General features: G+C 48.4%; 1 protein-coding gene across 5 annotated transcripts in view; it reads right to left on the bottom strand.

Annotated features, from left to right (window-relative positions):
- The window catches only part of NRP2 (neuropilin 2), a 116910-nt gene that overhangs the window by 28343 nt on the left and 75056 nt on the right, over window positions 1-13511 (bottom strand). For 3 of the 5 annotated variants that reach the window (XM_045034365.1, XM_006935486.5, XM_003991039.6), the window contains exons 13-15: window positions 5570-5832; window positions 3879-3975; window positions 2681-2701 (exon numbers count right to left, since the gene is read on the bottom strand). In XM_045034365.1, coding sequence (XP_044890300.1) covers window positions 2681-2701; window positions 3879-3975; window positions 5570-5832 — 381 coding nt within the window. Of the gene's footprint in view, window positions 1-2665; window positions 2702-3878; window positions 3976-5569; window positions 5833-13511 lie in introns of all 5 variants that reach the window. The other 2 variants (XM_045034364.1, XM_019838518.3) reach the window with 1 other exon arrangement.

Genomic DNA, 13511 nt, shown 5'->3' with positions numbered 1-13511 from the left:
GCTTATTCACGTTCTCTTTTCCTTGTTCCTTCCCTCTATGGCTTGTTTCTCTTCATCACTGACTCATACCCTGGTTTACAATCAAAGTATACACACGAAGCAGAAAACACAAGGTGATTGGAATAAAAAAAATGTTGCATGGCGAGAAATGAGTAAGAGGCAGAAAAATGAAAGACACTTGCCAATATAACAGATCAAGAGTACCTAACAAGACCCAGCCCAGAGGCCACTTCTATTGCATTTCCGTAAAGATTGACCTAGTCCACGCTGGGCTCTCCCAAAGAATGAGATTGCGTCTGTCACATGGTTAATTTATAATGGAAAAGAAAAACCAACCACACTAACAATGTAACCATCTATGGTTATTAGCGTTGAACCACCAACTCTCTGCATCCTGCCTGCCCAAACCTGAGTTCTCTTTGTTCCCCTTTTTGAGAGAAAAGGCCAATTTAATCCCAGGACACCCAGGCTCCCGCCAGGGCCAGCGGTGCCCTGACCAGGAGAGGAGCAGTGCACCAGTCACCAGGTTAGGCAGGGCAGATGGTCCTCCTTCCTTTAGCCAGTGGAAGGCTTTGCTTGAGTCAAAACACAGATTGCATGCTGAGGCCAGAGGGGTCTCGGCCCAGAAGAAGACCGGTCCTGGGTTCATCCGGCTACCGACTCTGAGTGCCATGTACAGCTTGACAATGTGATAGAAACTGTCCATGTTCAGTTTCAATCCTGCTCTTGACTCTATGTTCCTTGGCCCAGTCTCTGCCCCCCAAGACTCGGCTTCCTTCTTCCAAAGTGCTCGTTACCTCCAGAGACCACAGTCATGGGCCAACGCACACCCCCCGTGAGCTGCTTTTGCTTAACGCCCCAGATCAGCCCATCGTGAGAGCGCTGGAGACGCTTACCTTCAAGTCACTAAGCCCTGTGTTTATTTTGGCTAAATGAGCACTGCGGCTCCGATGATATTTTATTTATATATTTTTTACAAGAGAACATGACTGGACTGTAAAGCCTCACGGTAAACACAACCTCAAGGAAGCACATGTGCCCCGGTTTGTTTATTCTCTTACAGAAGCAGAGCACTTAGCCCCCGTGCTTGTCAGTCATGGACCCAGACACGCGTGCTCACTCACAACCATGTCTGTGGTCATAGCTGCAAGCCTTCAGCCAGCCTTCCCGGGAGCCTTGAGTCTTAATCAGCACGTTTCACTTCCCCAACATAAACATTACCTTGGGTCCTAGAGGTTAGAGCTTGAATTCAACTGTGATCCAAGTGATTCAGTTCGGATCTCAGCTTCCCTCCCAATGCTCAGATCCGCATTAGCATAAATCTCACGCCCAGAGAGCACCAACATGCACACGAATACTCTCCACCCTTTACAATGTGCAGCGGGGAGCGGGATGCCGTTCGGGAGGCAAGGAAGGGCGAGAGAGAAAGAAATTGTATTCTGTGTCCGTCTGTCATTCTCTGTTCTGCCGCTTTCTTCCCCACCTATTTGCTTAGAGGGTGAGGAGTGGAAAATGAGGCCAGATGATTTGGAGGCAACGGCGCATCTAGGTGGCAAACCGGGAATTCATCTCTTTCTAGCCAGGAGCTGGACCGATTCATGAGAGCGAAGGTAACGAGTCTAGACTTCAGATGTAAAAACGACTTCCCTTACCGCTGGAACGCTGTCACCTCTGGGGTTAAGGCCAGCCAGTGCAAACAGGGCACAGGAAGCCTCACAACTGTTTGCATAAACCAGGGTATGAAAAACCCCTGTCCTCGGGTGAGGGCGAGTGTCTGAATGAGCTTTGCCGCCCCGGCCAACAGAAAGGAAGAACTCAGGAGTGGCTTCTAAACACTCAGCATGGGGACCGTGGGCGGAAACGTGATGGGTGCGAACTCCCTGGGGCACAAGGAGGGCAGAGTGTGGGACCCACTGCACCCCCACAGGACAGGCGTTACCACCACCCAGGCTCCGAGGGTACGGCCATCATCCCCAGTTCCCCTCTTTACTGTGCTCTCTCCTTCAGTAGGGAGAAAATGGCCTGTGCTGCGTTTCAGTCCCCTATTTAAACGCTCTAACTCCAGTCAGCATATGTGCCTCCATCTTCCCTTTACCAGACACCGGCTCCAGGATTCTGCACCTTTTCCCCCTTAGGATTATCCTTCCTTGTGTCTTTTCCCTAACTTTCTGCCCTCCTAAAGTGGCCTGCCACCGTACCTCCCTGAGGGTTCATTGAAGCCACTGCCTTGGTGCCCTGCAGCTGGAAAGAAACCATCTTCGGGCGAAAATAAATCATTGCCACCTCATTTCACTTTTAATTTACTACTGATTTTTTTTGTTGTTGTTCATTCTCCCCCACAGCCTCTCCTTTCTCACCACTCATGCATTTTCAGCCTCATTGCTCCCCGTTGGACAATGCAAGGCTGAAAGGTTTATCTGTAACCTATTTGTCTCTATTATAGGTTTCTAAACTTTAATTAAACAGGAGACAGTGAAGATCTCAATCCTCTTTCCTGGAAGCTACAGGTGTGGTTGGTGCCATCTAGTGGCGGGAAGGTGTGGTGTCTCTTTTCTCATGTGAGCTTTGTCAAATTTGGAGGTTTCTTCCCCATACCAAATTCACATCACATGGGGGGAAGAAAAAGACATGCAAAAAAAAAAAAACAAACTGTAATTTTTTTTACCTTTAAAATTCTCACCTGCAAAAGCCGATATGGGTTCTGGGGGAAAAAAAAGAAAAAATATTGAGTTAGACAAGGGGAAGAAACAATCGGGCAGGTAGAGGGTATGATGTAGATGACTTCCAATCATTTTTTTGGTAATACCCCATGGAAAGTGTCCTGTGTCCTCCTCATGCTCTAGACTGTGTCTAACATATCAGTATCACGGGGGCTGGGTGGGTGGGGAGAGATTCCCAGAGTTGCTTTGGAACAAAAAGTCCTTTATAGAGCAATGGGTCCCCAAAGCATTGTAATCAGTCACTTACCACTGATTACTTTCTCAGAGCCTCGATTATGCTTAGATGCCCAGGCCCGAGAGCTGCCTGAAGGGACTGGGGTGGTCCCAGGCGCTCCTGACATCATCAGGCACATACACATCCGGGACCCACGTGCCAAGAAAAGCACTCGATGAGTGATTACAGTTACTCTGCCAAGTAAAAGCAGGTCTGTTCCTTCTGGGGATTCCCTCTTGTTTTGGAAATGCCCATGGCTCTCATGGGAGATGGTCAGGATGCCCCTGGGGTGGCCTGGGTAAAATGTGTGCATCTTCCTTGGGCTGGTCGCTCAGCACTTCTGTCCAAAGGGACACTCATGGTGTCCTTCTTGTGCTGGTCACCTGGCATGTGATGTTTAATCTTACAACTCTGGGATCTTGGGCACTGAAGGCGTCAGCTTCAAAGCAAACTCTAAAATCTTACTTCACCTGCCACAGTTTGCCCTGTAATTCATTCATGTAAGAGAACAACTTGGGTAATTGTGTTATCGCTCTGATATAACATATGTACTATTTTCGTTCACCAGTGAAGGCTTCCATTAAAAACATCAAACCTTTGCAGCATGTAATTCTGACTGGCAGTTGCTCTCAGCCTCTAGCATTTTCTTTGCTAAAAGCTGGAGTCTGACGATGGGGTCTTGGCACCCTGAGTCTCCATATACTTAATGCATGTCTATTTCTGAATGGGAACAGGAGATAGAAGACTTCATCTCATTTATACCCCTCCCATCCTGAATGCAGCCTAAGATACAACTACATTCATACCTCACCTCCTGCACAGACTGTTGCTGTTCTACCCCCTGGGTATCACTGGGTTTGAAAATGGTGTGATGCTTCCTCTTGTATATCCCAGCCCTTGGTGTCTTATTTGGAAGAGCCACAAAGAGACAGCTATTCACGTACCCATACAGTTCTCCAGTGGGACATCAGTGCTTATCCGAATGTCATCAATGGCAATTTCTCCCGAACGTCCTTTTCCTATGACTCCTTCAAACACAATCTAGAAGCCAGAAGAACAAGAGCCATGGTTAACTGAGCTGCTTGGAAATAGTGCAAAGATTTCCAATTCTCTGTTAACTGCAGCTTAAAGCGTGTGTGTGTGTGTGTGTGTGTGTGTGTGCGCGCGCGTGTGCGTTACTGTACCTGGTACATACATCTGTTGACCACATGACTATGGTGCTTGAAATCTTAATTTAAAGAGTGGTTCAAATCAAACGTATATCTGAGAGGATTAAAAATATATATAACAAGGTGATGGACACTGTTGTCTAGTAATCAGAATGTAGAGATTAAAAGGACGAGAATCAGGACATGTTTACAGGAGGGTTGAAATGTCTCTAGCAATTTTGGAGGTTCCTTTCTCATGAATCTTTTAAATGCCCAATGCAGGTACTGTATTCGGAAACTCAGAGCACATAACAGGTGGGGGGCTAAGGTGAGAAATACAGCACTGGGCTTTGCCTTGGGGGTAAGTAACATTGTCTTAGGGCTCCACTATTACAACTAGGAGGGGAAGGATCTCTTCCTTCACCAATAGCTTACTGAACACCTACTATGTGCCAGGCACGAGGACAGTCACAAAATCTAATAAGCCAGACCCTCTGCCCAGAGAATCTCACCATCTGGCGGGGGAGACAAAAATGCAACCAGGCACTTACAACACGAAGCATTCAGGTTTCTAAACGGGAATGCAGTTAGGAGTGCGGCGGAACTCGGGATAGCTTGCAACCTCCAGGGCGACTGCAGGCGGCACACAGAGGCCCCTCTGCTCTGTGGTCTTCAATCCTCCCTCATTCCACCCTCCCGGGTTCTTTCCGCAAACTAGCACATGTCCTCTGGCAAGCCGAGCGAGCAGTTGGCTGCCTCACCAGCCATCTGTTGCTGCTTCTCGTCTGGGGAGGAGCAGGTTAATGCTTTGGCTGGTTCTCAGTCACCTCTTCCACAGTGTGTCTACTCCTACCCAAGCCTCAGCCACAGCTGTGCAGACCCATCTGTGCCTCAGTCTTTTGCTCTGTGGGGCAGAGATAATAGAACTCCGCTCCTGGAGCCACTGGGAGAGAAACTACTCATTTGGGAGTCTTTCTGGTCGGCTGGCCACTGAGTGCAAACAGCAATCCTCCCCTTCCCACGTTCACCCTGGGACAGGTCTGGCAGGATTTTCCCCTCTCCTTGGAGTGCGAGAGGGCTGGGCAGTCTCCTTCCCGTGTGTGTGTGTGTGTGTGTGTGTGTGTGTGTGTGTGTGTGTGTGTAGGGGTTGGTTCGTGTTGATTTCCCTGGCTTCTGTGTCCCTTTGTCAGCCTACCTGATAGCAATCTAAACTAAAATGGAGAGAAGAAACATTTGTTGGGAAGATTTTGGCAATATAAAAGGCAATAGGAGGAACAAAGAACCAAGTCTGGATGTGGAGATAGGCACGTTTTGAATAACAAATAAGAGTGTCATTCAGTTGCCATGGCAATGTGAGAAACACAATGAAAACAGCAGTGCTTAACCACGTTCCCTAATGATGAATGGGCACGGCCCTTTGAAATCCTGAAATACACATCACAAAGATTCCCTCGGATCTCTGCACCCACCTCCTGTCACCACCCTACCTGATACTCCATGTCATAGCTGGGCAAGATGATGCGCCCGTGTTTCCACTCGTTGCCCTGGTCCTCGCGGATAACCCAGAGGAGCTTGCTCTCCTGGCTGGCTTCGCGCACCACCTGCAGCGCCACCCCGCGGCCGCCCGTGGCTTGGTACTGGAACTCCATGCACACGGGGCTCCGGGGCAGGTGCACGGGTGGGCTGATGAGCCGCGCGTACTGGCCCTCTCTCCGGCCATCGCTCTGCAGCCGCAAGAAATTCCTGTCATCTGGGGGAAACAAACCCAGAGGTTCTTGGTAAACGCTTGGGAAAGAGACCAGTTTGCGGTTGTGGCCCCTCCTGGGGAAGCTGGGACCAGACTTATCGATTCATGCCTTTGTCCTCCAGGCCCCGTGTTTCTTTCTCAAGGTGCTTTCGGGGCTTGGCTGAGACGCCGCTTCCTTTTGAAGCCCCTTCTGGAGGCTCTGTGTCAGGTTGGTCCTTCCTGCCTATTTCTCTGCGTCACCTTCTTTGCGCCTCTTTTGCATACGGCACGCGGGGCGGTTGGCCTTGTGTCTTGGCTGGTGGCTTCTGCTCTAAGTCTCGTCTTCCTGAATTCTAAGATGCCAGGCCCATGTCTGATTCACCAGTGGCTTACCCAAAGGGCCAGTGCAGCCCAATGAACTACATTATAAGGGGCTGAGGTGGCTGCTAGGCTGGAAGATGATTCTAGCAGGTGGTTTATGCTTGAAGCCTTTGTCATCTCGGCTGGGCACTGTCCAAATGGAAGACATTGAAAACCGTCTGTCTCCACCAGGGCTACTAGACGGTGCCTGGACTCTAGGGAGTATTAGGAAGCCCGGTGTCAACTTCAAGCACAAGAAGGGATGCATGGCGGCTGCATAGGGATGAGTCAGGGACTCGACCCCCTACTCCCTTCCCTGTTCGGCTTGGGGAGGCCAGAGGTGGCCTTTTTCAGAGAGCCTGGCAAACAGAGCTCCAGCGAGAACAGGCACTGTCATTATCACTAATAAAGGCTACGTGTTTAATAGAGAAGATACGCACGATGGGAAATTAAGGTTTCGCCCGCGCAAATGTTTGGGGAAAGGGCCTTTCGGCGGATTAGTTTTCAACTACATCAGACACTGTGCAGAAGACTAAGTTCTTGTCGCCATTTGCAGACCTCACGCCCTGCAGATACAGGTGTGGGGGCCTGTATCTGCAAACCCACCTGGCACAGAAGCATTCTGGCCACTTGCACGGAAAACAGGCTGCGATTTGAGGAGACAGGCTCACTGCCTCCTTTTGGCCCTGAAACATCTCACGCCGAACACTTCTGCAAGATGGCAAGGGCACTTTCACACCACACAGCCAGCACACCAGACACTTGAGGATCATGTTAATCTGAGACATGTGAACCCAGCTTTCCTATTCACCAGAGACTGGGAATATCCCAGGCTTGTCAGCAGGGGACGGGAGAGGACTCCAGAGCCTTGTATCAACAGGTTAGTCTCTGGACCGCTGGTTTGCTGTTACTGCTCCTGCTGACATCGCGACTCCAGCAAGAATGAGCCTGTGACAGTCTTCTTATCCATGGCCCCAAACCAGCTCCTTCATTTGCCCCCCCTAGCCATCTCCCTTCCTCCTTCCTGGCTCCCCTAAGTCCCCTCCAGTTAGATTCTCTGGGATTATTGCTCCAGAAGCTACCCTCCCCAGGGAAGTCAAATCAGACCAGTTTAGGATGCATAGTTGGGATTCCAGTTTGTCTCCTTAACCATCCAGAACCATGTCTGTCTAATACCCTCACAACATGAGACTTCTGCAAGGTCAAAGTCAGCGCAGATGGCTAGGCAGCTGCCTACACCAGAGAATTTTAAAGCTGGTGATCTGCCAAGGGAGGAGACATGGGCACTGCAAGCAGACACTCAAAGACCTTCCAAACCTAAGCTTCTCCGATCGGATCTCATTACGACCGCTATTAATGATAATAATTACAAGTCATACCTGCAGAATGCTTTGTGGATTCCAAAGCACGTCACATGCATTATTTCATCTAACCCCATGCTAGATACTCGCGAGCCAGATCTTCTTAATCTCGCTGCGGACAGGATGATGCAAATGAGGCTCAGGAAGGTTCAAGTCCAAAGTAGGTTCAAGTCCAAAGTAGGGGGTAGCAGGGCTGAACCTGATGTTAGGTTTTCCACCTGCTTGTGGCAGGTTCTTCTCTTCAGCTGCGCCCCAGGCACCTGCCCCGAGGCTGGGCAAACAGGCACCCTCTATTCAAGGCGGACTGGCTTCCCCACCCTGCACCCTGCTCCTGGACCTCCTTAGTGTCGCCCCTCACTCCCCTAACACCCCACTTTTGCTAGTTCTTCTCCTAACTCATCTGGCACGTTTCAACGAATGCTGCTTTTCTCTCCACCACTTGAGCGTTTGCTGACTGTACCACTAATCTTATCTTGTTTTTATTTTTTTATTATTTACTTATTAAATTTTTTTTTAATGTTTGTCTTGGGGGGGGGGAAGGGCATAAAGAGGGAGACACAGAGTCGGAAGCAGGCTCCAGGCTCTGAGCTGTCAGCACAGAGCCCGACATGGGGCTCGAACCTACAAACCTCGAGATCATGACTTGAACTGAAGTCGGAAGCTTAACCGACTGAGCCCCCCAAGTGCCCCGTTACCTTGTTTTTAAAAAGACTTGAGGCCATTATTCATGCATTTCAGCAGGGAACCGCCCACTAGCTTGTGCTGTAATTTAACTGATACATGTGTGTCTTTCTCATCGCTCCGGTGAGATGATTAAGTCTCGGTCTTACACATATGAGGGTTAATACTGCTCCTTCTCCCTGACATACATATGCCACTACTCAAGAAAAGTTTGCTCCCATGGATGAATGACAAGCACAGATAAAGAATGATACGCGAGTCTCTATATTCTCACGAGAGAAACAAGAAAATCCCACAGACCCAGACAACGTCTTCACAATTCCCTCCCACTCTCCCGAGCCAACAGCCCCTTTCAAAGGTGAGGTGCACTGACAATAATGGGGTGACCTGTGGACACACCCTGGAGCCACCTGCGAGAAGCCCTCAAACGCTGCCATGCTCCAGTAATTTCCAAGCCCTGACTGTTTCTACCTCATATATAAAGAAAACTAGATTTCAGAGACTTATTATTCAGCCTTCTTCCTTCACAGTTTCACAAATAAGACCCACTTGCTGCTTGAAAATTGCTTGGCAGAAATACTGTCACTTGTGTGAATTTACATTCTTAAGCGGCAGGGGATTCATAGCATAATGGTTAGAATTTAGTAAGTAAAATGTGTGTGGAGGTGGAAAGAGCCGTGCTGGCTGGATTTTATCTGGGTCTGTTCTATTTACCCATCCTGTTGCTAAAACTTCAGGCACAATCAGGCCAAAGGTCTCATAGACTGCCGCACCCGGGACCGGGACTGGAGCTAGCCCCCCCCCCCCCCCCCCCCCCCCCCCCCCCCCCCCCCGCCTCCACAATAAGACGATAATCGCTTCACATGATTTAAAGGACCATTGGAAGACCAGGGAGTTAATGCTGGTGGCGTGCTAAGCACGAGCAGCTGAAGGATCATAATTCAGCGCTGACATCTAAGCTAATCCACTAGTTTGCAGAATCTCAAGACAAGCAGGCCTCTGAATTTCACTTAGTTAAATCATTTGTGCCCCACTTGTCTGTTAAGTGCTGTGAGCTTGAGGGAAGAAAGATGATATGTAAATTTAAGGAATTAGCAGTAGACATCAGTCAGAGGGACGCGGAGCTGCAAAACGTCCCTGCCTGTCACTGAGAGAGGGCTGATTAGAAGCAGGACATCACGGAGGAATAGCTCAGACCAGGAAGAGCCCAGGGAGGGGATAGGAAATGCAGGGGCAAGAGAACTGACGTTCCCTGGGCACCTACTGTGTGCCAGATGGTGCAGCGGAAGCCTTGTCTGCCTTTTCTTATGTGGTCTTCCCTGTGCAGTCTAGGTTTGTGAAACAAGTATTGTTTCCTCCATTTTCACCAGAAAGGAAACGGAAGCTCAGAGAATTGAAGCGATGTGTCCGAGACCACTGCCGGAGAGTGAAGTACTACTACATGAGCCCCGACTGGAGTGAGTAGAATTGCCAGGGCATGGCCTCTCATCTGGGTTGGAATCCTGGTCTAATGCTCACTAGTCTTTTAAAGCCTCAGTCTCCCCATCTGTAAAATGGATATAATAACAGCATTACTGGATAGGGGTGTGAGGAGGAGGAAATGGAACAAGCCGTGCAAATGCCTTGCACAGTAACAGGGATATAGTAAGTGCTCAATAAATGTTAGGATCTTTGTCTCACGACACATACTGCCTGCTATACTTGCCCCCCATTTTTTTTCTTAAGAAAGAAAAAGGGTCACAAGAGCACCAATAACCTGGAAAGACCACTCCTAGACTCACAAGGAAGTGTGGTTTGGCCCGAGGGCAGTGAAGATGCTCTCTGGATTGGCTGATCCATCCAACCCCGGCAACCAGCCAGCTCCTACTTGTGCATCATGTGCTGTTTACCGATGTCTTTCCTGTCAAGATATAGTAGATGAAATAAAGTACTACATGATTCTGGAATGAGAGTGGGACCTCAAGAGACGGTTTAGATTGGGTCAGCCTGGCTGCCCAGAGGAACCATGCTGTAAACATCCCTAGAACAGCTGTCCACCCTCTGCTTGAAATTCTCCAGAGAAGGAGATTCCATAGGCCACATCGGCAATGTGTTTTCTGGGTCACAACCCTAACTGTCAGGGACTTCTTAAATTCAGTTTTAGGTTTTCCTGCTGTCATTGAGACACATGTCCCCCTTCGATCCCTGATGGAGCACGGCCAATTTCTGTCCTCTAACTTGGAAACATTTTCACCCGTGAAGAATTCAGACCCCTAGTGTTCGCTTTCTCGGGAAACTCAATCCTTGCCTCTTTACATGTCCACTTTCCAAGCCTTTACTTATGGTGGTAGGTCTATACCAACCCTCCTCTAAGCTAAGTGCTTCAGCGCTTTTAAGCCACGGCACCCATATATATGTTCTTCTAGAACATTCTAATTTATGGCCTGCCACTGACAAACACGGAGCAAGTTTTAAGCACACAGTGGCTGTTGATGACTGGATAGAGCAAGGGCTTGGCATGGTACGGGTGGGCCACTTTAGCGATTTACTTGGACTTCAAGGAAGAGCCCTGTGGATTGTAAAGAGGTCCCCAAACATGACAACTGACCAGCCAAGGACCAGCTCTGCCTCCTGGAGGCCGTCTTCTTGTTCTTGTAGCTGATGGCAGTGCTGTCGGCAATGGATAGCTTCCAACAAAAAGACAATGGAAAGGAAATATGTTCACTCGCTGAAAGAGAGTGAAGAAATAATGTCCCAGAGACCCAATCCCTCTCCTCCTGGACCTGACATATTTGGGAGGCATTTTGCTAGGTTCTTGACTCAAAACATCTGTTGTTGTCCGTGATACAGGGGAAAATAATCACACGGGAATGAACAACAGGAGTTCAAAAGGGCAGAGAGGAAGTGCAGAGGACAGGGCCATTCAGGCATTTTAACCTGCTGCTGTCTCTCGAAAGGGTCTCCTGACGTTTCACCTGGCGATTTATGGCCGCATCTGCCTTCAGCTGCATACGTGCTGGGTGAACATGTGACTGACTGCGTTTGGCCCGACAGCCATGGTATCGGTTGTGTCCACACCTTACCAAACCCTGAAGTAAGTCGCCAGTCTGATCCTCCTGGCTATGGCAAAGCCAAACACACCATCTGTCCAACACACACATCTCCTGGCTAGCATCTTGCCCTCTTACCAGAACAACCATCTGAAAGAATATTTAGTGCTGCAGGAGATGTAATCTCTCTGTAGAGGTCATGCTTAAAACATGAGTCAGCCCCTCAGCTGGCCTCCCAAGGTCCGTCTATCTCTGCTAAGGTCCTCAAATTAACAGCCAGTTAAGGGAAACATTGACTTTGCATGAACTCAGCAGGGTATCTTCAAGGTTTACAATTGACCATTTTGTGGACATTTGGGGTTTTAGGTCTGGTCTTTGCAGGAGTCTTCTTAGAGCTGGGTTTTTGTTTGTGTGTTTTTTAGTGGGTCAGCTTTCATGAAGGCTTTTCAATTGAGGCAGTCTTGTTATCATTCTGCCCTTCATTATCAATCTGCACACTGCTGCGGAACTCAACCAATCAGGACTTGCAGAAAAAAAGGAATACCAGCTTCTCTTTACTGCTGTCTGTTCTATAAAGTCAGAGATACTTTCCTTCCTATTTTTCTTAAAGAAGCACCGCTATGCTTTCCTTTTTCCAGTTGAAGTTATTCCTTGAATATTGGCTTGCTTTCAGCCAAGTTCTTCCTGGTCTTTAATTATCCACTGCAGTCTAAGCCTGAGAAGGTCCTGTGTCTGTATTTGCAGTGGCTGTGCCCCAGCCGAGCCCCATCGACCTTTTTTTGAAGGCAACTCAAGGTAATGCCAATGCAGCTTCTGGGTTCTTCGCTACCATCGGTCCCACCTACCGGGGAGGTCTTTTGAGTTCAGAGAGAGTTGCTTTTTAATTCAGAGTCACTATTAGTTCCCTGTCAAATATCAAGCCCATCATGGGCAAGTTCACTCATCAATTCTTTCCCATAATTTCTTTGCAACCATCTACTCCCCCACACTTAATCTTCTCGTGTACATGTTCCCCAGGGAACCATAGTTCTGGTCCTCTGCTCTCATGGAGTTTATAAATGGCCCAATCTGCATCAACACAGCCCCATGATACGTTAACAACTCTACCCCTGACATTTGATGGAATAGCTACCGTTAATAAAATTTGAATATTTCAGAACACTGTATTCCTTACTCTGTCTTGAGCTTATTTTTGAATCCAGAGTAAAGAGATTGAGTAAAGAGATTGAGATTGTTTTCTCAATCCAATAAACATATAAATGCGAGGCAGCCAAAGCTCTGTCTTACCATAATGGTGTACTGGTACAAATAGGCATGGCCTGTTTTCTTCCTCTCTCCCTCTCTTCCTTCCTTCCTCCCTCTCTCCCTCCCTCCCTTCCTCCCTCCCTCCCTCCCTCCCTTCCTTCCTTCCTCTCTCCCTCCCTTCTTCCTTCCCTCCCTTCCTCCCTTCCTTCCTCCCTTCCTTCCTTCCTTCCTTCCTTCCTTCCTTCCTTCCTTCCTTCCTTCCTTCCTTCCTTCCCTCCCTCCTTCCCTTTCCTTCCTTCCTTTCCCTTCCCTTTCCTTGATTTTGCATAAGCTCCACACCCAATGCAGCACCTGAACCCACAACCCTGAGACCGAGAGTCTCATGCTCCACCAACTGAGCCAGCCAGGCTCTCCTGCGTATTTTCATTATATCACTTCCATGATTTGAAGCTCTTGAAATAAAGAAATACTGTAACCATACTTCATGAGGTCAACAAATGCATAGAAGAACACATATTTAGGGAGACCAGACACTTAATACTTAAGGATTCTGAAGCTAACATGGTACCCTCTTTCTCTAGTCTTCTTGTCCCATTCCTGACAATAATGGTGATAATAGTAATAATAACAACTATTGTTACTATTATCGGCATTCCTTAGTATTTACTTTTTTTGGTCCAATGAAATAGTTCCCACACTATCTAATGCTATGCTATCTGCTTGCTTTCTCTACTATGGTTGTTCACTGAGGTCGAATGGCTCAGTGACAAAAATAGCTGCCACTGGACACTCTCACTAAGGGACCGTAGAGAAGTCACACCCACCTAATTACTTGCTTCTTGGTTTACGATGTGATCGGTTCCCCTCATGGGGAAGCAGGGTCAGCAAGGACCCCAGAGGTTACACATACGTCGATGCCAAAGGATGCCTGAGCTGTCTAGCCAAGACAATTCTGTGACGATGGCCACGTTTTACATCTGTGCTGTTCAGTAGATCATGGCCACCAGGTCCCTGAAATGAGGAACTG

Source organism: Felis catus, chromosome C1 (assembly GCF_018350175.1).
Source record: "Felis catus isolate Fca126 chromosome C1, F.catus_Fca126_mat1.0, whole genome shotgun sequence".
NCBI classification, from domain to species: domain Eukaryota; kingdom Metazoa; phylum Chordata; class Mammalia; order Carnivora; family Felidae; genus Felis; species Felis catus.
Note: the sequence above shows the minus strand (reverse complement) of the source record. Positions and strands in the feature narration are given on the sequence as shown.